We start from the raw sequence: 23,203 nt of genomic DNA, 5'->3' as shown, positions 1-23,203 counted from the left end.
TTTCTTTAATATTAGCAGAAACTAACCGTACTCTTTTTGATTTTTTGGATACAGCTGGTTATATAACCCTGCAAATCATACGAAATTAGCCCGAGATGACCAACGATTTAAGGAAAATTGAAAGACCCTTATGAAAGATCGATATCTCTAAATGGTATCAGTTAATTCATAATCCAGTCTAAGTACAGTTATGAATATTAGATTCTATAAATGTAACAAGCATCTCTCACTCTAATTGTGACATGTCTGGTGACGCATCTTTCGTAACTCAAAGGCGTCTTTAAAGATTCAAACTATTTTTCTCACCAGAGATTAAATTTAACCCAGAAACGATTGTTTTATTACTTTTAAATAAACACTGTCTAGCTCTAGTCTTATTTTTGTCTTTATCACTTAGAAATAAAAAAATACATACACACAACAACGATCACCAGATGTTATTACACAATAAACATAAAAAGAGTTAATGTGTTTTCATAACGGTCTTACATTCAAAATAAGTTTAAAAATCGAACGTTTTTTGTGAGAATTTTTATATGGTGTTGCAAAATAAAACAAAAATCTGTCTTCTAATCCGGTCGTAAATATATCCAGAAAAGAAGCATAAGGAAACCCTTAAGTAGCGAAATCATATGCGGAATTGGTGATTGGTGGCGGAGGATAGTTTGTGAGCTTCTTCTTCTTCTCTAAGACTGCTTAATAATATGTACAATATTAATAATTGTCTTCAGAACCGTTTTGTACTTTTTTCTTCACAAACTATGTTAGCGCAGTCTCTTCTGCGTCCTATTCTCGATTATGCGGACTCATGCTCCTCTGATTTGAACGAAGAGCTACTTGACAAGATCGAACGCCTGCAGAATTACTGCATACGGTTCATATTTGGTCTTAGAAAATATGACCATGTGCCTAAATTCCGCAGGCAGCTGGGGTGGCTACCTATTCGATTCAGACGTCACGCTCATATTCTTCAACTTCTATACTCAATTCTTTTCAATCCGAAAACCCCTTCTTATCTCAAATATCACTTCAAATTCTTAGGTCCTTCTAACTATATGTTACGCTCTTCTAATAGATGTTTATTGGAAATTCCATCTCACACTTCATCCTTCTTAGGCAATTCATTCACGATCTCCGCCATTAAGTTGTGGAATACGCTGCCCGACTCCGTACGATTGGCTACCTCTCTGTCATCTTTTAAAACTCTACTGTATAATCATTTCTTAACCTTACCCTATCCTGATCAATCGTGACTTGTATAAATCTTATGTTTCCTTTTACATCACTATTCGCTGTACATGTATTTGTAAGATTAGCTTTTAAGTTTTTAGTCTGTTATTAATTTTTTTTTTGTATTACCTTAGATTAAGGTACTATATATATATATTTTTTTATATAACATTTGGTTCTGCACTTCTCGCACGCATCATGTTTCTTTTTTTTTAGTTTTTCTCTTTAACTAGGGTTGCCTGGAAGAGATCGCTTATTAGCGATAAGGCCGCCCGTTGCATCCCTTATAATTTTTTTGTATTGTGTTTCATTCTTTTTTTTTGCAACGAAGTGTAAATAAATAAAAATAAATAAATTTTTCTGATTTATATTACGAGTATATAAATTTTGTTCCGTCGAGAAATGCGTATGCCATATCTCAAAAACTACTGACCCGATTCTGATGAAACTTGAAAATAGCCTATGAATGGAAATAACTGATTTAATTTAATATTAAAAAATACCTCGGGCAATTTAAACACAACAACAATACACATACAGGTCATACTGATAATTTACTTTTTTAAAAATGGGTTGGAAATAATTATCCTAGATTAGGTTTAATCCTGAAGAGCGGTAAAAAATATATAAAATTATGATAACAGTAATTCAGAGATTTCTATTAACATAACATAATGTGTATTTCACAATTCACGATTTTTATTAATGTTCTAATAGTTTTGTTTTTGAAAGTTAAGGTTAACCTCGGTCAAGGAATACGCAATGTTAACAACATTGCGTATTATTACTAAGATGAGAGCAAACATAATTACAGATTTTTTATTGCACTTTATAAGATTGGTCATATTTAGTAATCTACAAAGATCGCAAGAACTTTTTAATACTGGGTATTAGTAGAAACCCAACGGCGTCTTTAAATTTTTTTTTTAGGCTCACCTGATGTTAAGTGATAGAAGGCTCTCAAGTGCGTTGTCGGCCTTTTAGAAATCGGTACGCTCTTTTCTTGTCCCTAAGTCGAATTGGTTCGGAAATACTTCAGTGGGCAGCTGGTTCCACATAGTGGTGGTGCGCGGCAAAAACTGCCTTAAAAACGCCTAGATGTAGAACGACGAACGTCGACGTAATATGGATGTAATTTCGTATTCTGTCTCATCGTCCGATGATGAAGCTCAGCTGTAGCTTAGGTAGCTACAGTTGAGGTTACAACGTAAGGGTAAATATTGACAGTTACGCAAAAAAATCAATGTAATCAAACATTATAAATATTCTAACGTAATCCATAATTAACGAAGCTGTTTCTATACATACGATATTATCTTTTTCAAATAAATAAAATATTCAATACAATTTAATTTTGAACAAAATTGCCCCTGACATCGTTTAATTATAATGAATATCTTGGGAGATCAATCATATTTTAAAAATAACTTGCAACTAAATAATATTCATACCACGCACGTATTTACATGGGTTCAAATATAATAAATATAGTTTCTGTTGAGACCTATTTGTTTGTACACTGGCTGAGTTCACAAGAGTTGCTTCCTATATTAGTAATAAGATTTAGGTATATAAATTTTTTTTTTTTTTTTTTTATGTAGGTTAATCGGTGTGGACATAATTAATGTGTCGTTCTATCGCATTAGTAATAACTGTAAAGATAGAAAAATGATGTGGATTAAATAAATAATAAACTCAAGAAATAAAAAAAATATTTATAAGTATATAGCTTCACCTACTTGCACAACAAAGAAACAAAATATGACTTCTAATTGTCATTAATCTAGGTTATTAATATCAAGTGACAGATTTTGACACTACTCAAAACGAAGTCATCGGAAACTTCTGAGCTAAACAATGACCTGCAATTTTCTATTAAACCGTTGATTTGAATCTGTTAACGGCCATAGATAACCATAATTATAGTCTGCCAAATGTAAACATCAAGGTCCCTGCATCCTTCATTCTCTGGTATCTTTGTGATGAGTCATAAAGATAAATATAACCTAGATTTGAAATTCATGCTATGTTTTTTACATACCTAAACCTAAAATGTATATTAAAAGGAATTTTTCCAAATTCTTATAGTACCTACGTCTGTCTTATTACAATTGAAGACTGTTTTGGAAAACCAATAAAAAATAAAATAAATCAGTGGCGCTACAACCTCGTTAGTCGTTACGCCTTGGCCTCAGATTTCTGAATCTGTTTCATGATCATTTTTAACTATAATAGGCAAGTAGGTGATCAGCCTCCAGTGCCTGACACATGCCGTCGACTTTTTGGTCGGTTTCCTCACGATGTTTTCCTTCACCGTTCGAGCAAATGTTAAATGTGCACATAGAAAGAAAGTCCATTGGTACACAGCCGGGGATCGAACCTACGACCTCAGTCACGAGAGTCGCACGCTGAAGCCACTAGGCCAACACTGCTCAACTCTTTTTGGAAAAACAACCAATGTCCAAATTTTTCGAATTTGTTTTTTTGCTCTATGGATTCTCTGTTCTTCATATAATCTGGGTTTCATATTATGAGCAAATACAACCAACGTCTTTGTTGAAATGGATGTCCAAAGTTATAGTGTGTCCGGAAAAACAACCAACGTCTATAGTGTATCTGGCTAAAAGAACCAAGGTCCGTGGACAATGGCGGTTTTAAAAAAAACCTTAGGAAAGCCAAAGTCCAGTTTTTTTGATGGAAACTGATCTCAAAAATAAATAAATATTGGTTGTTTGTAAAGTAGGTTTACGATCGAGATGTTTACGTGATAACGTCTTATTGGTGATATAAGTTTTTGGGAAGTAAGGAATTAATGAAGATAACAATTTTTTCAAATTTTAAATTACATCTATCGTTTTATTCACACTTTTGATGATAAATTTCGGGTGTAAATGACAAGCGCTCGAGATGAGACGGGAGATCGGTCCGTCTCTCTCTCGTTATACCTGCGATCGCGCTCGTGAGGTTTTGGTGTGACACAAGTTTCTGAACATGTCACCCGACTAAAACGATTTTAAAGACGTTATCACGTCAAAACTTGAAACTTAAATATACCACATAAATAAAATAAAGAAAAATTCTTATGGTTTATACTATCATTTATTATTATATATACGGGAGTCAAAGTCTCGTTTCTGAACTAAATCTTCCGATGCTTTTCAAGACTTTTGCGACCTAGAGAACTGTAGCATCGTCTTCCAGCGGAGGCACCAAAGATTATAAGACCTACAGGTCTTCTTAAGAGCGCTCTGACTCCTCCCTCAAACCCCAATGTTACCAATGAATTATGTGATTTCGTAGGTGTATGCAGCTCACCTTAACGGCTAACATATGACTGTAACTTTTAGTACATTCCAATACTGATCTTACGTGTTTGTTTGAATATTCGAGATAGCTCTATTAATATTCATAGCGCAGATGTCGCAAATTTAGGATCACGTGTTACAATAGTTAAACTTGAAATTCGGAATCGCAATCACCATTGCATATTAAATATTATTGCAAATAATATAGTAACAGAATTTTGAGTTCGGAATATATTAATAAATAAGTTATGGGTGTATAAAACAAGTGAATGTGAGAGAAGATACGTTCTCTCAAATGTCTACTTAACACTGCATGTATAAGTCATAAGTAACATTTGTCCGACAATTACTTAATCGTTAGTGCAATGTTTCGCGATTAAACGCAATAAACACACCGGGATGAAACACTTAATTATGCCATTTAATACGAATAACAACCGAAAATAATTAGTGCAATTATTGTTGCGAATAGGTGGTTGGCTAAATACTAGAAGGTCACAAGTTAATAGCTCACAAGTCCATAATTAATATGTAAAATATTGGTAATGTTGCTAAATGAATAATAATAACTTTTTAGTTAATATTTAAAGTAATTATAGGTGCCGGTGCCATAGGTGATGTCAAGTCCGCCTCATCAACTTTGCAAAATTGAAAATAGTATGTAATATATATAATGAAAATAAAAACAAAATGTTTACTGTCTTTAACTAAAAAGAAAATACAATTAGATTAAAAAATCACCACTTTATACAGAGACTGATCAAGAGTTCTGACCGCTCTAGGCTAATAATCTGGATGCGCCCCTGCCAGATGATAGGTGTGTTACGGTCGGTCAAAACTTTTTATAAACTGCAACAAATCTTCAATAATTCTGGTAGAAATAAAATGCTCAGCCTCGGTGTCACATTTTAAAAACTGTGCGGAATGAACGCATTCTTCTGTAAATGTTTCTCCTAAATCAGTTGCATATAGTTGTTTTAACTACTTTGCTTTGCTTCTGATATATTCACTGTCCTCTAGTTCATACAGTTACCAAACGTTGTGTTTACCTATTATAAATAATTTGCAGGTTTTTAAGGGCACTTAAAGGCAATCAATAGCTGCATAATAATTATCAACTATAAAAGATCGCCTCCCTTCTAACTCAATGTGCCCCGTCTTAACTTCATCAAAATGAAATTTTGGTTTCTTTCTTCTTACATCTTTTTTGTGTGTGGTCACTTGGCATCTCTTGATTGCCTCTGATTCAAAATTTTTAAACTCTTTTTCGTCACGCAACGTATTAAGATAAGCAATTTCTCATAAAGAGTCAGATAAACTACTAACGATTTGAAACTTTACGAGCACAGAGTTCCAAAAGTACAACATTATTACAATTTCTAGAGTTAGATTTTTTTCTAAAACTGCTTTTTCTTCTATTTTGGTCTCTGTACTTTGAGTTTTATCGAGCTTTTGACATAATTTTTAGTACCGTAGGTTCTTCATCTAATTTGGATACTAAAATTTGCCATCTGGTCTCGGTCTAGTTGAAATATGCAGGGTATGATGCTAGCGTAGACACGATTTCAGCGCGCCCGCGCCCCCCAAGATCGTCGCGCCCTAGGCTGCAGCCTAATTAGCCTAAGGGTTAATCAGGCCCTGACTTTATAATAAGACTCTGGCTTTCCGATTGTTATAAGGCATGGTTCATGGTGATAGGCGTGTTTTAAACCTATATGTACTTATAATTTCTTAAATTAATATACGTTTTATCAGTGCGAGTACGCCTACAATCATTTTATATATTTTTCAGAAATATGTTCTTTAGCACTTAGGGCTTAAGACAGTGTAGCCAGGTTGAGCGGCATTGGCCTAGTGGCTTCAGCGTGCGTCTCTCATACTTGAGGTCGTAGATTCGATCCCCGGCTGTATGACTTTCTGTCTATGTGCGCATTTAACATTCGCTCTAACAGAACGGAAAACATTGTGAGGAAAATGTCTTAGACTCAAAAAGCCTATTATATTGACAAATAATCATGAAACATATTTAGAAATCTGAGGCCCAAACCTAAAAAAGTTGTAGCACCACTGTTTTTTTTGACTTCATTTGGTGGTTTGGTAAAAAATTGCCGTCATTGCCTGCGTCATTTTAGTTGACGTAAATTAGCTTAAATGAGGCGAACCTATGTAACAATACGCTTGTCTATTGTCTTACAGCACGTAACGATAAACTGTATACCTAATTAGTGAAATGACCTGAGATACACTATTTCCCATACCTTCCTGTTCCTGTGTAACTGGTGGATCGGCTTCATAATAACCTCTGACATCTATAATATTATAAAGAGAAAATCTCTGATTGTTTGTTTGCATTGACTAAAGGACTGTTTTGATTAAATTTAACACCATTAGAACCTTACGTTATCATACATAAGTCTCTGAACATAGGCTATTTTCAACAAAAGTTATGGCTCTGTATGAAATTACGATTTCCCAAGGTGTGAAAAAGAATAATGAAAATTCCTTAATCGCGTACATTTCGCTAACAATAGAGAAAAGTGATGTACCTATTAAAGTTTTATATAAGGCATCTATAGTGTGATACCATAATATATTATCTAGCAACAAAAAAAACGTTTTTGCATTTACCGAGAAAAGCTTTAGGCTATAGATTATAGAACATCGTGCTACGAATCAATGCGGATGGAACCGCAAAGCTCAGGTACTTATTTAGTAGCTAGTAATTCTGATTACGCCACCTTGGAGAATTACGCTTAGACAGTTCGTCGCCAGTCACAAGTATGTTTTTTAACTACTAACTAACTAACACTACAAGCCATATTCTTTGGTTCATATTTTTGTATGGTTTTTTTTCGTACGTATTTCTTCATAGGAAAGTTGTGATACACGCAATCACACACGATGTTTTCCTTCACTGTCATAGGAATAATCTATTGGTTCACAGCCGTGATTTTCACGAATCTCAAGGCCTACTAAGCCGAGACAGTTCACTAGTTATAATTTAGGTATAGTAGTAAAAGATAAAACAAAATACTGTCATGATAACAAAGAAGCTTTGATCGAAATCTATGTTATTCAATGTCTTAATTACTTTGACCGTCATAGAAAAAAAAAATTAAGTGCATCAGCCCAGTCTCTATAATTGCTTCGATGGTGTGATCTCGACTGCTCGCACATGGACAATGGGTTGCATCACGACGGCCGCGGAAGAGCTTCCGTTCACGTCTCACGGCCCTCGCCCGTTAGTGGGAGATGCCGTATATAACACACAAACACAGTACCACGGCATGCACTTACCGAATCGCATCATCATGAAGGTAATATTCGAATTTTAACTTTGGTTAGAGTCATTTATCCTTTGGCGGGTTATAATATATCTCAAAGATTAAGGCGTGGTGTACCAGGATATTTCAAAGGTTGCAAAAAATGGAAAGGCATCATCACTTACATAGCCATAGTTGAGGATGGTAAAAGAAAATGAAATATGGCGCTTTTAATCCGCATGACAAATAGAGCAGGGACTAAAAGCACTGAACAACTTTTCACGCTAAAATTTTTATTTTTTTCCAGGTCTTCGTGTGTTTATTGTTCGTGGCCGTAGCTCACGCTGGCTACATTGGTGGTGGCAGTAGCGGATGGTCCGGCGGTGGCGGTGGCGGCGGTGGATATGGCGGTGGCGGCGGTGGATGGTCCAGTGGCGGACTCGGAGGATGGTCTGGAAGCGGTAGCGGAGGCTGGTCAAGCGGAGGCGGAAGTGGTGGATGGTCCGGCGGAGGTGGTGGTGGTGGTTGGTCCGGCAGTGGCGGCCATGGTGGCAGCGGTGGACGTAAGTCAATAGTACATTCCATATAGATACAGTTAAAAATTTAAATACCTTTTTAAGCTTAGTGTGGAAGACTTAAGAGACTTAAAAACCTGATAAATTCTGCTACGACACCAAAAACATCTACAGATTTTTTTAAAATTTTTAAAGGTTTACAAAAAACAGTGCGACTTTACATGAATTACAATCTAGCCTATACAATAATTATGGCTAATAAGTAATATTATGTCGACTTAATTTTCGACAACACTAGTAAATAGCTTTAACTATGGTAATGTTCACTAACAGTCTAAGTGTTCTTTCTATAATGCTTTGACACTATGTTCGTGTGTCCGCATTTGCACTTATATTCACTACACTAGGTTTATTAACTCAAAAGTTTTATCTCTTTAGGCGCCTTATTCCTGTTATCTATCCAGTCCATCTACAGAATAAGTAGCGATTTGTATACAAATTAATTTTATAGCAATGATCCAATAGCTAAGTCTATTTAGTTATAATTATAAATAAAAAATACACCCTAGTGCCTGAAAATATCACTCATATTTCTTTTTAATAATTTCGACTATATACAAATTGATGTTATGCTAGTTTCGAAAACTTTTTGGCCATGTTCAAAAATAATTCACATTATTGCACTCTTGGTCCGTATTCAAAGGGCAATGACTCAATGTGACAATTATTTTCAGAGGTGAAGATAATCAAAATCATATCTAGCGGAGGCGGCGGCGGCGGCGGCGGTTATGGTAAGCATTGCATTATCTATGTTACAATAAATATGATTTAGAATGGATGCATTATTTTGACACTAGGATTGCACACTATTTTTGTTACCTAACAAAAACAGTCTCGTATTGCGATTAACCTAATCTACTATACCATACTTTCGTTTGAAAGTACCTATTACACAGCTACAGAAGGAAGTTAATAAATTTGTTTCTTAATGTCATTTTATTCTTAAGATTAATATACAACTAAGCACTAATATATCAGTATTTTATAATAACCAAAGTTCCCGTTCAATTTGTGTAAACGACAAAGGTCGAAAGAGCGAAGAGGGGTCATCCATTCACTCGCTATAATATTAATATTTCGTAATAGCTTTGCTCTTGAAGATTAAAATTATTAGATCTAGTATAAGATTATGTATAATTATTATATATGTACATCACAATACAAGATGAGACGTAGCCTTTGGTACTCGGTAGGTCGGTATGGTCTCACCACCACACCAAACAAAATTATTTATAGATAAAACTATTAATCATTTTCTAATTTAGGTCGTACTTAACATAACATTTATGTTGTTGTAAATGTACAAGGTTACTTGGAATCGTACAACTCATCCTATACCATATTACTTTCTTTTAGGTGGTGGTTTCGGAGGCGGCCACGGCGGAGGTTTTGGCGGCGGCAGCGGCTGGAAAAGCGGTGGAGGATGGTCCAGCGGCGGAAGCGGTGGTGGCTGGAAAAGTGGCGGCGGAGGTGGTGGTGGATGGAAACTTGGCGGAGGAAGCTATGGAGGCTCAAGTCTAGGCGGATACGGAGGTGGTTCAGGATGGAAATCCGGTGGCGGTGGCGGTGGCGGCGGCGGATGGTCAAGCGGCGGCTCATCTGGCTGGTGGTGATTTTACGACAATAAACTGATACCTCTCTATACATTCTATTATTCTAGATCTTTAACATGACCGTCTATTGAACATGGACGTATTAAAAACGTTAACTGATTGCCAAGGGATTAAGAAAAAATTTGGGAGTCTTATGTATGTCCATAATTTTGTAGCTTACTCTAAAAAACTATATGTACTTAAGTACATCTTTGGTTGTACACTGGATACTTCATCTAGTTGATAAAAGGGCCTGGGGCTGGGACTAGTGCTAGACAGGCTACTTCTAATTAATTTGCGATATTTGTTTTAAAAAAAGTGTTGTTTGCCATAGTCATTTTGTATGATTTGCTGTTTTAAAAGAGTACCAAGCGTTTTTTACACCGGCTTTTTCTACTTTTGGCAGAGTCTACATTGCCGATGAGTAGGGATGTCTACCGATTCAAATTTAATGACGTGAAATAAGTGATACCTGTAGCTTATATTCCATAATAAACATTTTTAATTTTACTAATTAAATGCAAAATGAATTTTTAATTGATTTTATAAAAGGCACATTTCAGCTTTCCAAGAAAAAGATAAAAATTATGTTAAAATGTTTTCTTTCTTGGTAACTAAGCATATTCTGCAATAACTCAAATAATACAATATTAAAAAATATATTCAATTTATTTACAAAAATTGTAAACAACAAATAATTTAGGAAAATATTAAAAGTAGTGATATGTTTCACTTTTTCTTACATTTAGAATTAAGCTTTTGTTTTTTTCGGTTTGGATTATAATTCTCTTTGTCTGATGAATCTGAACTTGCTGGCGTTTTCCCACGAACCCTTGGTATAACTCTGTTACCATATTCATAAGAATTCAATTGTCTAAAAACATAATCTCTGAAAAATAAAATTATTAATAGTTAATCAGATAATCTTCAGTGTTTTAAGGAACAAATAATTTTTTTTCAGATGATAAATTACTTTCCGAATGACACATCAAAAGGGCAGCTGTTAAAGATGTGGTTAACAGAGTTATGTTCATTAGTCCATGCAGGAAACCACAACATCTCCACACTTAATGACTGAGAAGAAGCCTACTGCCTACCAAACTATAATATATTTTATTTATTGACAATTCTTAGCAAATAATATAATAATAAACATAATCTAATAAAGTGCAACCGGCGGTCTTATTGCTTATAAGGCATCCCATCTAGGGAACCCAAACAAGAACTAAAAATAACAGAGAAGTGCAAACTATAATAGTCATAATAGATTGTATTCTTTATTCCTTCAAATAACTCTACAACTTACATAAAAATTGACTCACTCGTATTTACAGGCTTTGTGTATGTCCGCCATAACTTCCAATTTAACACTTGCTTCATTATCGGAACTGTCACAATCAGAATCTTCAATAACAATACCCTTAGGTTTATTAATTATTTTGCATGAGTTTTGTATTGCATGTTCATGGTTAGGTACATTGCCTGTATCCCTTATATTTTTTTGAAATAAATCCATATCTGTTGCTGGTTTCTCTAGATTTACTCCAATTTTCTCTGTTTGGATTCCAATTGATTTATATTCAGGAACATGTTTTGGATCTTCAAATATCTGAATTGTTGTTATAAAACTTGGATTGTCAATTGTAACTGTCACATTTTTCATTTTTATTTCATTAGTAAACTTTTCATCAATATATGTTGCACACAATTGGCATGATTCAAATAGTTTGCTCTTCTTATAAAATGGAACTTTGTATGGTGAGGTAGACATGAACTTGGATGTAATAGGTATATTTTCAATATGCTCATTTCTTAAATTTAAAGATTTGTTGGGTTTTATATGGTTTATTGTATCCTTACTAACATATAAAGAATCACCCATAAAGCTATAACTTTTTTTATCAGCCTCTAGTACAGCAATTTGGGCCTTCTCTAGTATTTCACTTTGTGAATCATTTATAAAACAAATGTCATCATCTAATTCTATGCCACTTTCATGGTTATTGCATTTTCTTAAACCATAACCTCTGTTTTCCTTGCACCGTGGCTTATAAGTACTTGTAGGGGTAGTACATGCAGTTTTATTTAATTTTCTCTTCTTGCTAATTGATTTGTCTTTATTATTTAAATTCTTAGATTTACAAGAGTTTATACTTAGATCAGTAAAAGGCAACCGGGCTTTATTATCTTTTGAAAAATTATTTTGGTTTTGGTTCAACCATTGATTAACATATGTTTTTGAGTTTTCCATTTTCACTCTCTCATATGGAAAAATATTTTCACCAGGAAGGAATGTTTCTATATTTTCTTTATCAATAAATATTGAACTTTTCCTTTTATTGTAATATTTTATAGGAGCTTGAATACATTTAGGAAATATTTCTTTTTCTACTTTTAATTTCTCTGAAATCCTTTGCTTTCTGTAAACTAAAAAGATATATAACTAATAATAGATAACTAGAATATTAACATCTAACGCTTTATATAATAATTAACAGTACCATCAACATCAAAGAGGCTTTGGAAACTATTTAATAGTTCAGAAGCATGCTGCACTCTCTCTGTTTGTGGTTTATCAATGACTGGAGTTACATTTGATGATGTAGGAGAGCAAAGCATACATGTATTACTTGTTTCAATACATACTTCACATATTGAATGACCACAAGAAAACCTATGACGTACTTGATTTAAGTGATCACTGGAAAAGAGTACAAACAAAGTTAGATCATTATATGAAAAGAAACAGTTATTTATATAATTGGCCGTAAACTATTAATACCGATCCTGGTTACAAGTATATATGCCATATTCTTATTGCTATAAAAAGCTTATAGAAAGTAATGACCTAAAATGTTTACTTACCAATTGACACATCGACAGTTGTCGATCAAAGTTTTTATGCTATTTATAAGAAAATCCGAGGCGCAATTATTCATGACAAATTAAGCAATCATTTTATTCCAATAACTTTATCGGAATAGGTATTGACCTTAAAATATTATTTATTAAAAACAAACATTCGTTTGACGTATCTGCAGAATCGTCAACGCAATCAAAATTTCATCGACAGTCAACAGTCAACTATAGTTGATGGTTCATTCAAAATTTGACAGTCCAAGCTTGTCGTTTGACAGTTCACAAATTCTTTAGTCTTGAGTACTTCTTTGGATGTAAGTTTAGTGTATGTAGTACAATTTTATACTCACTTCACAAAGTAATTAAGATTAGGGCCATCGTGCTAATAGTACGGGAGGTAGCAACGTTTTCGAGAAAGAATTTCAGGTCAGCTGATTTTGTGATATGTCTTCCTTCTTGCACTTCCGGTTAGAGTCTGGGCAATCTGGCTGGCGGTAGCGGTTGCGTTCATTAGTGCGCATCCTATCTGTCCAGGTAATAATCCTGGATTTTAAAAGCATTTTAAGAAGCGTAATTTTTAATTTTTCCTTTTTAAATACGTCTACCTGACATACTTTTTTTATTGCCAGACATTTTTCACGTTGCTAACTATGTGCCAGACGCGATTTTAAGTTTTATTTTTATACAAATTTCAAAGTATTTTAGAATGTCTGTAATTTTAATATTATGTTATTTAAATACAAGAAAAACTAAAAATGAATTTGCCAGACATTAATTCGATTGTTAAGTCTTGAATTAAAATAAAAAAGTATTGCAGTATGATGAAGCAATGCATTTTTGTTTTAAAAACTTAATATTAATTATTCATAACTTACATTTAGTAATTAGGACAATTTAAATAAAGTGTTGATTATTAATTTTAATCTAATTTTATATTCCTTTTTATCCTCGAACTACAAGCATTATACTGCAATACTTTTCATGACTTTTACATTTTAATTCAAGGCTTAACAATCGAATTAATGTCTGGCAAATTCATTTTTAGTTTTTCTTGTATTTAAATAACATAATATTAAAATTACAGACATTCTAAAATACTTTGAAATTTTTATAAAAATAAAACTTAAAATCGCGTCTGGCACATAGTTAGCAACGTGAAAAATGTCTGGCAATAAAAAAAGTATATCAGGTAGACGTATTTAAAAAGGAAAAATTAAAAATTACGCTTCTTAAAATGCTTTTACTTCATCATACTGCAATACTTTATCATTTTAATTCAAGACTTAACAATCGAATTAATGTCTGGCAAATTCATTTTTAGTTTTTCTTATATTTAAATAACATAATATTAAAATTACATACATTCTAAAATACTTTGAAATTTGTATAAAAATAAAACTTAAAATCGCGTCTGGCACATAGTTAGCAACGTGAAAAATGTCTGGCAATAAAAAAAGTATGTCAGGTAGACGTATTTAAAAAGGAAAAATTAAAAATTACGCTTCTTAAAATGCTTTTAAAATCCAGGATTATTACCTGGACAGATACGATGCGCACTAATGAACGCAACCGCTACCGCCAGCCAGATTGCCCAGACTCTAACCGGAAGTGCAAGAAGGAAGACATATCACAAAATCAGCTGACCTAAAATTCCTTTTTTTCAAACGTTGCTACCTCCCGTACTATAAGTATGTCTACATATGTCAAATGCATGTTTGACATTCGGCAGTCATACTTAGCGTTATTTAGTTATAAAGGTAAGATTATACTCTGTGGAACTCACTACCAACACAAATATATAAAACCGAGCAGTATAAATACTTAAAATAGTGTGCGTTTTCCAATTACAGAGCATAATGCAACTCAGTGCCGCACAATGCCGCATAATGCTGAAGCTTAATTGGAACGTGAATTAGTTTACAAATGCATCAGCAGAGTGCGCTAAGTCAGTGTTGAAAAAAAAAATGTTTTGAATAGAGTTAGCAACCTTATTAATGTATAAATAATGTGGTTAACAATAATAATTGGTTGAAAACTTTTTACGCTTATTTTAATAATCAAATTATTTCATTAACATTTTTTTGCTGAAATAAGAGAAAACCTTTAAAGATTATAAGGTTTTAACAAGCTAAATTAACAGTAAAATATATAGTTTCGTGTTAGAAGTTTACATCATTTACGTTTTGAGTAAATTTTTTAAAATGATTTCTAAAAAAAATATATACTTTTTCAAAACCATTGCAATGTTGACAAGAGTATAATCCTGTAAAATAAATTTGTTTACAGATCTGAATTTTCAAATAAAATTGTATTCATATTTTAAATGTGGAATATAAAAAAAGTAACTATTTATACCTTCATCCATACTTATATTTATTTTTTTTAGCAGTTTGAAATAACTTTAATTATTTTTAAAATCTACGACGAAACAAATTTTTCAACAATAAATAATATTTACTAACGAAAATTTCGATAAATGCCAACTTAAAGAAAAACACTGGTCAATTTTCTGTCACTGTGTTGCTATTTATTGCGACAAGCACGCGAGAGCAATAGTTTTGAGAGTGCTCAATTGTGCGAAGCGTTGCTGTAGTTGGAACATTCAACGTTGAGCATTATGCCGCATAATGCGCTCTAGTGCTGTAATTGGAAAACGCACAGTGATAACAAATTGCTACATAAAATTGCTACTCAAATAAAATATATGTAAAGGAACAAAAAATACGTTCAAACTATCAAAAAGCTTTAAATAACTTATTACGTAATACGTGTTTGTCAAGATGCATTAGCTATCATAGATTATATTCCAATGAGCCTCAGCAATGGCAATGGGCAGAGTTAAAACAGTATAATTATTGCATTTGACGAAAGAGACAAATATTGTTTACTTAATGTTAAAAACCAAAAGTTTAGGTACGTTCTAGATCCGCTACTTTTTGTACTTAATGTTTTTTGTGGCCTTTAAATTACCAGGTTATTATTTTTTGCGATGTTACATTTTTGTATGTATTGCCATGAGTACCTAGCTATCGGCGAGAAAAATACTAAATAATGGGTAGATTTTGTAGGTACCCTACCTTAGTATATTTTATAATATGTTTTACATGCTATCTATCTATCGTTACTATTAAATTGCTAATGTCAGTAATGTACAATAATTTCGACAAGTATTGTTCATCATTTTGACACGTTAAAAACATCGATGTTCCATAGGATTTTTATAGTTTACTACACGAATTCTATTAGAACGATGTAATAATATTATGGTTTCGTTTAATTCCACATATGCTCACGGAGCGCTACTTGAGTTTGCCATACAAAAATGTTTTGCTGCATTACATTAACTATACGATTTTACGTAAAGTTCGTTCTACGGATTTCTGGATACTAGGCGCGTGAACGTGTCATAATTTAGAATAAAACATAATATATATGGCAGTGGATATATTAGTAAATTTGATGGTCGTATACGTCAATTTATAATTGTCATGTGTCAACTTCACATTTGAAAATATAGTTTAAAAAAACTATAAAACACGCTTTTATAGCACATCAAACTAAAAAGTGAAAAATAATTCCTAATTTAGGTTGAAAATGGTAATGAACAAAAAATACTGGTATTATTGTGAAAAAGCGTGGGGCGCTCTGTGCCATATTTTTCGTCTATCGAGCAACCAACCATTTTCAACCTAAATTAGGAATTATTTTTCACTTTTTAGTTTGATGTGCTTTAAAAGCGTGTTTTATAGTTTTTTTAAACTATATTTATTTTCCACTTTTTAGTCCTAGCAGCAATACGTGTTGTCTCAATTTAATCGTATTGCTTCGTGGACTTAAAAAAAAATTCATTGTTTTTTCGAGATAAACCTATGAAATTATTATATTGTCGCTGATTCTTTATAAGTGTACAAAGTTTGAATTAAATCTGTCCGTTTAAAGTGGGTCAAAATCGAGTCCGAAGGAGTCGGTTACATACATACATACATACAGGTGCAGCTAATATAAAGCGTGTAAAAAAATATTTTAACACTACACTTACCCTGGCCAATCCAATAATGATTTTTATTAATTCAAAACCCTTGAAAAATATTCTAAGAAGATTTTCCTTAATTCTAGACATGCGAAGTACTTTAAAAATCATTTTTCAATCAATTTCTAAAATCCGCGATATTAATAAATAGTTTTGGAGATTTTTGTGTACAAAAGATATGTTTGTACTACAATACAAAAAGCTATTGTGATATCAACTAATCAGTTGCCTATAATGGCCTCGAATAATTATAAAAATCCAATGTTATTTGTCATGATTCATATTAACAGGTAAAACCGTATAAAATACTGCACTAATGTAGTTTTGATGTTATCGAAAGTGCTTTAAAAGCGTCCAATGTAGTTTTCTATAGAAATAAATGGTAGTGGGGACCCGTGACGAATTACCGCGTTTGCCCAGGATTTTCTGAGATTGACCTTTTGGGTAAGTAATAAATTGTTTGGAAGCTAGAGAACGAAGCTACTAAATAAATCACAATTATATGTATACTTATATTTTTTTGCATAAAAGCTGCATAAAATATATAATTTTAATATAAATGACTACAGTTCAGTGACTTTTAAGACTTGACGAATCAATATTGTTCACTTTCATATAAATGAGGGTGTTCGAGTGGCTGTTTACCAAGGACTTAATGAAAAAGGGAGTCTTTATTACGTATGGACTCTAGCTATTTTTTTTAAATTTCTTGCTTACACAAACTACGAATCCTCAGCATAACTATAACTGCGTTATAAAGCGTGGACTCAAGTTAATACGGTATTTGTTACTATGGTTACCATTAGGAAATAGCATCGTAACAGTAGTAACAAACTTCATCAATACTGTAATTGTTTTGTAAGTTAAGAGACAAAAGAGAATGATAAGACGCGGAAATAAATTAGTCTCATGCAAGACGCGGGGTTACAAATGACTATTTTATATTTCGTAGCTTACAATAAATAATAATTAATAATTTAACTGGAATAAGAAATGCTTCAGAAATGACAATACGCAATTCGCGTATGAAAACTCCTGATTGCTAGGTACGATGTCGTTTCTAGCTCCATGATTTGCCTGGAATGTCGATATTTATATAGACGTACATACGAACGTGGCTTTTTATAATATATAATAACCTGTATTTGAGATATATTAAGTTAAAAAAAAAGGGTGCGTGTACTTATGTACGCGCGTAAGAAGTTATACTTCTTTGGCATTATTAAAAATAGGTTTTGATTGCATGCAAATAATTAATTACAATTAAATAATCAAAGACTGGGAAAGGATTCATTATGGTCAATAAAGTTCAGTTTACATTTGAAAAATTAAATAAATAAATATTTATTATTATTCTCTTACATTAAGTGTAACATAAATTCTATTATTATTCGAATGTTGTTTTTAAATTATGTCCAATGGCGTAGCATATTCCGTGGGCAACTTCATTCTGTTAATTTTGTGTCACGGTTGGCGCGCATCGTAAAATTTCACTCTCATAAATTTTACATAACGCGCCTAAAAAAGTATAATTTCAAAAAACATAACTCAATTTTTCGATGTTCTATAACAGTAATACTTATGTGAATATTAGGTATAATAAATGCGTGTTTATTAAATTTAAACATTCGTTTTATTTGACAATTTGATACTACATGGGGCTTTTAATTTTGTCATTTTTATTACCTCTCGTTTCCCTTTGTGTAATGCGATCTCTTTAGATAAGTTGTGAATATTTAAATTCTTTCTTGAGAACGTTCTTTTTGTCTTCGCCCTTAGACAATTTATTTTAACAGTTTATTTACTGCTGCTATTTTAAGATAGGATTTAAATTTACAGGCACTGGCTGTGCCTTTTTTTTGTGCTCAAACAACACATTCGCGTAGTGGTAAAACATAATTTTTTCAAGTGTTTTTATTTTTGTTCCCTTTTGTTTTAATTCCATGCTTATATTTTTTCTTACTTTTTTTATTATGTTAAGAAATATATCGGACACTGAAAGCTAACCTATTTGCTAATAAAGACAAATGCTTAAAACAGACACGGAAATCACTTCCTAAAAAGTTATAAAAATAATTAAAAAAATTCAATAAATCCTCTAAATAAGGAACGCCTCCGCCGCGTTAATCAAAATCTATTATCTTCCTGGATACTTGTCGGTAATTAAGTGTTAGTAGAGTTTAGTATGGAACCCTTCCCGGGGGAGTACCGCGACGAGATACATAAAATATTCACTCCCTTAAACCGGGTAATAGCCACAACTTTACTGCAACTGTTTTGTCTATGGGACATTGTAAGTGATTTAATCTGTATCGCCTTTATACTAGAAACAAAGAGAATATTTACGAAAAAAGAATTTGTCTTGTGATTTAATCTGTATCGCTTTTATAAATAAATAAAATAAATCAGTGGCGCTACAACCATTTTAGGTTTTGGCCTCAGATTTCTGAATCTGTTCCATGATCATTTTTAAATCTAATAGGCAAGTAGGTGATCAACCTTCTGTGCCTGACACACGCCGTCGACTTTTTGGGTCTAAGACATGTCGGTTTCCTCACGATGTTTTCCTTCACCGTTCGAGCAAATGTTAAATGCGCACATAGCAAGAAAGTCCATTGGTGCACAGCCGGGGATCGAACCTACGACCTCAGGTATGAGAGTCGAACGCTGAAGCCACTAGGCCAACACTGCTCTTTATACTATAAACAATATTAAAAATAAAATATTTTAGGTAAAAAGAAGGCCTTATAAATTATTAAATAGATAATTAATCGCTTTCATGTTTTTAACATCAACAACGATTTTTTATATTATTTTAAAAATAATTAAAATATATATATGCTCAAAAGAACTGGACCGATTTTAAACATTCCTTCACCTTCAATGATACATTATCCCTAAGTTGGTAAAGGTCATATATTTTTCATTATATATATAATAAATATGCAGCCATGCTACGCCTTGACAGGCCCTTAACAAAACCTTTTATAAGGCAAATGTATTAGTTAAAAAGCATGAAATTGTAACAACTTTGTATATATTTTAATAACGGGAAAAATATCCCGACGACATCATTGTAAACAATATATCTGCAAATTAATCAAAGTTTGAAATAATTTAAATATTGATCTAACTCCAGTAAGTAGCGGGGTGGTCGTGCAAACATTTGGTCTGGGTAAACAGCAATATCGTTGCGCCTTCGAGCTATCCGGATAAATCCGAGCCATTTTCAATATGATAATGACGGATGGGTGATTACTGATGCGTGTTTGATGAGTTTTTAGCAGGACGTCATGAAAGGTTCGAATTACATGATGAACACCTAATTTATACTTTTATTAGAAATAAAACTTAGCTTTCAGTTGTGATATTTTACAGAAACGGTTTGAAAGAAAATGATTTTATTGATACTGCGTTTCTATAAATATGTAAAAAGAACTACTAATATATGTCGGAATGGCTTTTAACTTATTTGACTTATTAACTTACATATGTATAAATACTCTGTGACATAATCACAATGGCAGCTGACAGTACCGTCATTGCTTCGACATATATTTTTGGTTATAACAATACACATAAAATGTCAGTGTCATAAAAACAACAAGGAATAATTTTTATGGTCCATTTTAAGTTCTTACAATAATTAAAAATATTTTTCATAGAAATCGGCTGTAAAAAATATCGTAAATTTAATTTCCTGTACTAGAACGTAAATTTTAAACACAATTTATACAAAATATTCTTCGCTTCAATCTTAAATTTAAAAATAGAACTCGATAAGAGGTTGCAATAAATTTAACATACGACGCAAAAACTCTAAGAGGGTTTCGCAAAGAATCCTTAAGCTTGTTCGATACCTCATCAAAAGTTTAGCTAAGTTGGACGGGATGTAATGAAGACTTATGAGTCTGCCGTCTCGTAATTGTCATTTGGTTATTATGAAGGCTCATTATCAAAGTAGACGTTGACGTATCGCTGACGAGTCGATTTTAATTACCACCATTAGTTTGCTTTTCAATTTGAAGTGTTGCTGTGAACGGGAAAAGGAATTTTAAGGCGCGTTTTTATAATGACTGTTAAGTTGATTGAGAGATTTACCTTTAACAATGATAGTTTTGTTTCACTAGGTGTCCTAGTAGTCGGGGTTTTGATGTATTTAACAATGATTCTACCCTACATTTGTATAGCTATATTATTTACTAGCAGACTCGGCCAAGCTTTGCTGTGGCTAAAGCTTTTGTTATATTACATAGTAGTAAACTATTCAAGGGAAACGGTAGGAGAATACCAGTCATGGTGACCACCAAGCTTTTTTGGTGGTTATGCCATTAAATTGTAGCTTATGTGAAACGTTGGTACTTTCAACACAGCGCCATCTGTTAGAATTGTGACTATCAAATAATAAACAAATATTTTGCAATAAAATAATATTACGGGTATAAGTGAAGATGTAAGCTATCCTATCTTTTAAGTTAGTTCAAACTGCACACGGTATGCAAATTTGATTGAAACCCGTTCAGTAGTTTAGGAGTCCATAGCGGACAAACAACGTGACACGTAATTTATATATATTAAGATAATAAAAAGGCTCTGAAAAATTTTGTGTCGTGTGCAACAGTGGATATTAAAAAACCGTGGTTGTATTTTTTCTAAGGCCGTATACACAAGCGATTACTGGTATATCTGTATAATGTACATCGTTCCATGTGAACGAGCATGATTCATCAGAACCCATTCACGGCGATCACTGGATTCAGATGCGGTTTACCTAGGGTTGGGGTATTTCATCAACTAAACTGTTCGATACATCATTGCCAGACTATAAAGGCTCACGATCTTTTCTCTAAAAAAAATCAAGTATTATAATATAGCAAAATGACAATTCAATGGACAAGCGACTCAGACTTTTCTCTTAGGCAGTTTTTGTATTTTCTTATTTAATTAGTTCAGATTTTTGGTCTATTCTGCGAGCATTTTCAATTATTTTTTTACCAGCTACATATGGAGAGTTATTGTTTTTAAATTCGGCCAGTTATCAATTATTTTCTTTTTTAATTTATTTTTTAATGTATGCCAGAGCGACATACTTTTTTTTTCTTCAGCCAGTTTAAAAACCAATTTTTTTTTCGGCCAGCTGACAATTTTTTTTGTGAACAATTCAAATAATAGTATCATTTAATAATTCAAATAATCACTATTATTTTAAATAAAATTATTCTTATTATTCAATCATTTTGCTTTTTGAAAACCATTTTTATTATTGCAAAAATGAATGTCCTAAAATGAATGATTAAAGACACTCATGTATTTATAGGTGTGTCCCATCACTAGGTTCGTTGAAGAGAGATTTAGTCGATGCGTCGACGTCGCGGATTACCGTGATTTCCCAAAGGGGCTCGGACCAAAAGACACCTCGCTTGCATCCACATTATTACTTTCCTATACTTCGTCGCTCTGAGACCGAGAACATGATAATTATTTCTTAATTATTTTATCTTGATTGATTATTTAAACACAAATATGTATGACACGAAATAATAAACTTATATTGTTTTACTATTTATTTTCTAAAATATTTTGTTAATGATTGCTCATGTTACAGGGATAATGGGAAAGGATATTTGGAATCGTTATTTAATTTAATTTTTTTTGTTTATTTTTCGTCACAAAATGTTTCCTTTTTATAATGTACGTTTTGCGATGTTTTATGCATCCTTTGAATTAAAATACTGTTCATTATTAAATACGATAATAAAAGAAAAAGAGAAACAATCGCGCTCAATTATAAATTTATATAATTAATTATAACGGATTTAAGCAGGTACCAGTTTAACAGGTTTTGGTAAATCACTTAATTGTAATTTATTCATTACTATCCGTTATAATTTTAAAGATTTATTAATGTGTATTATGAAAACATCGATGTCCACCCTCTGAGGCGACGACAATACATCACGAGGCGACATCCGCCGGAAGTTGCGTAACGAGGCCGTTGTTACCCCTCTCCCCCTTTTCCTTTCCATTTCAACGCAGACGATTTTTCCGCCCGCCCTCGCAAGATTATTTTCCGTTAGCATTCATTCGATACCAATGCCATGGCGATGAATGCCGTACTATTAACATGCCCGTGGGCGATCCATACAATTTATGAATTTAACTTTGATGCTTCTAATTAGACGCTACATAAAGGTTGTTATGAAACCTTATCTGTCCAATTTGGCTGTATGAAAGCTTTGTGGTTATAGAGTCGAGACAGCTTAATGTTATTTTAAATTATAAATTGTATTGCCTAAAAGATGTATTCTTCAACGTGATTACAACGAAGATTGTTAATTAGGTATAAAAT

General features: G+C 32.7%; 2 protein-coding genes across 5 annotated transcripts; one reads left to right on the top strand and one right to left on the bottom strand.

Moving 5' to 3' along the window:
- The first annotated feature begins 7,728 nt into the window (after positions 1-7,728).
- LOC125059774 (ctenidin-1-like) lies at positions 7,729-10,015 on the top strand. The gene is made up of 4 exons (XM_047664326.1): positions 7,729-7,852; positions 8,106-8,361; positions 9,048-9,104; positions 9,730-10,015. The coding sequence occupies exons 1-4, from the start codon at positions 7,823-7,825 to the stop codon at positions 9,984-9,986; spliced, it is 600 nt and encodes a 199-aa protein (XP_047520282.1). The 5' UTR covers positions 7,729-7,822; the 3' UTR covers positions 9,987-10,015.
- A 600-nt stretch (positions 10,016-10,615) lies between these two features.
- Positions 10,616-13,024, bottom strand: LOC125059773. 4 transcript variants are annotated; one of them, XM_047664322.1, is made up of 4 exons: positions 12,831-13,024; positions 12,467-12,666; positions 11,288-12,392; positions 10,616-10,854 (listed from the first exon to the last, which is right to left on the bottom strand). In XM_047664322.1, exons 1-4 carry the CDS (start codon positions 12,902-12,904, stop codon positions 10,695-10,697), a joined length of 1,539 nt encoding a protein of 512 aa, XP_047520278.1. In that variant the 5' UTR covers positions 12,905-13,024; the 3' UTR covers positions 10,616-10,694. The 4 variants fall into 4 exon arrangements, with proteins under 4 accessions (XP_047520278.1, XP_047520280.1, XP_047520281.1 ...); XM_047664324.1 differs by having other exon boundaries at positions 12,748-12,832; XM_047664323.1 differs by having other exon boundaries at positions 10,734-10,854; positions 11,272-12,392.
- Between the last annotated feature and the right edge of the window lie 10,179 nt (positions 13,025-23,203).

The sequence above is a fragment of the Pieris napi genome, chromosome 20 (assembly GCF_905475465.1).
Source record: "Pieris napi chromosome 20, ilPieNapi1.2, whole genome shotgun sequence".
NCBI classification, from domain to species: domain Eukaryota; kingdom Metazoa; phylum Arthropoda; class Insecta; order Lepidoptera; family Pieridae; genus Pieris; species Pieris napi.
The sequence above is the reverse complement of the archived record's forward strand: the minus strand, read 5'-3'. Positions and strand labels throughout refer to the sequence as shown.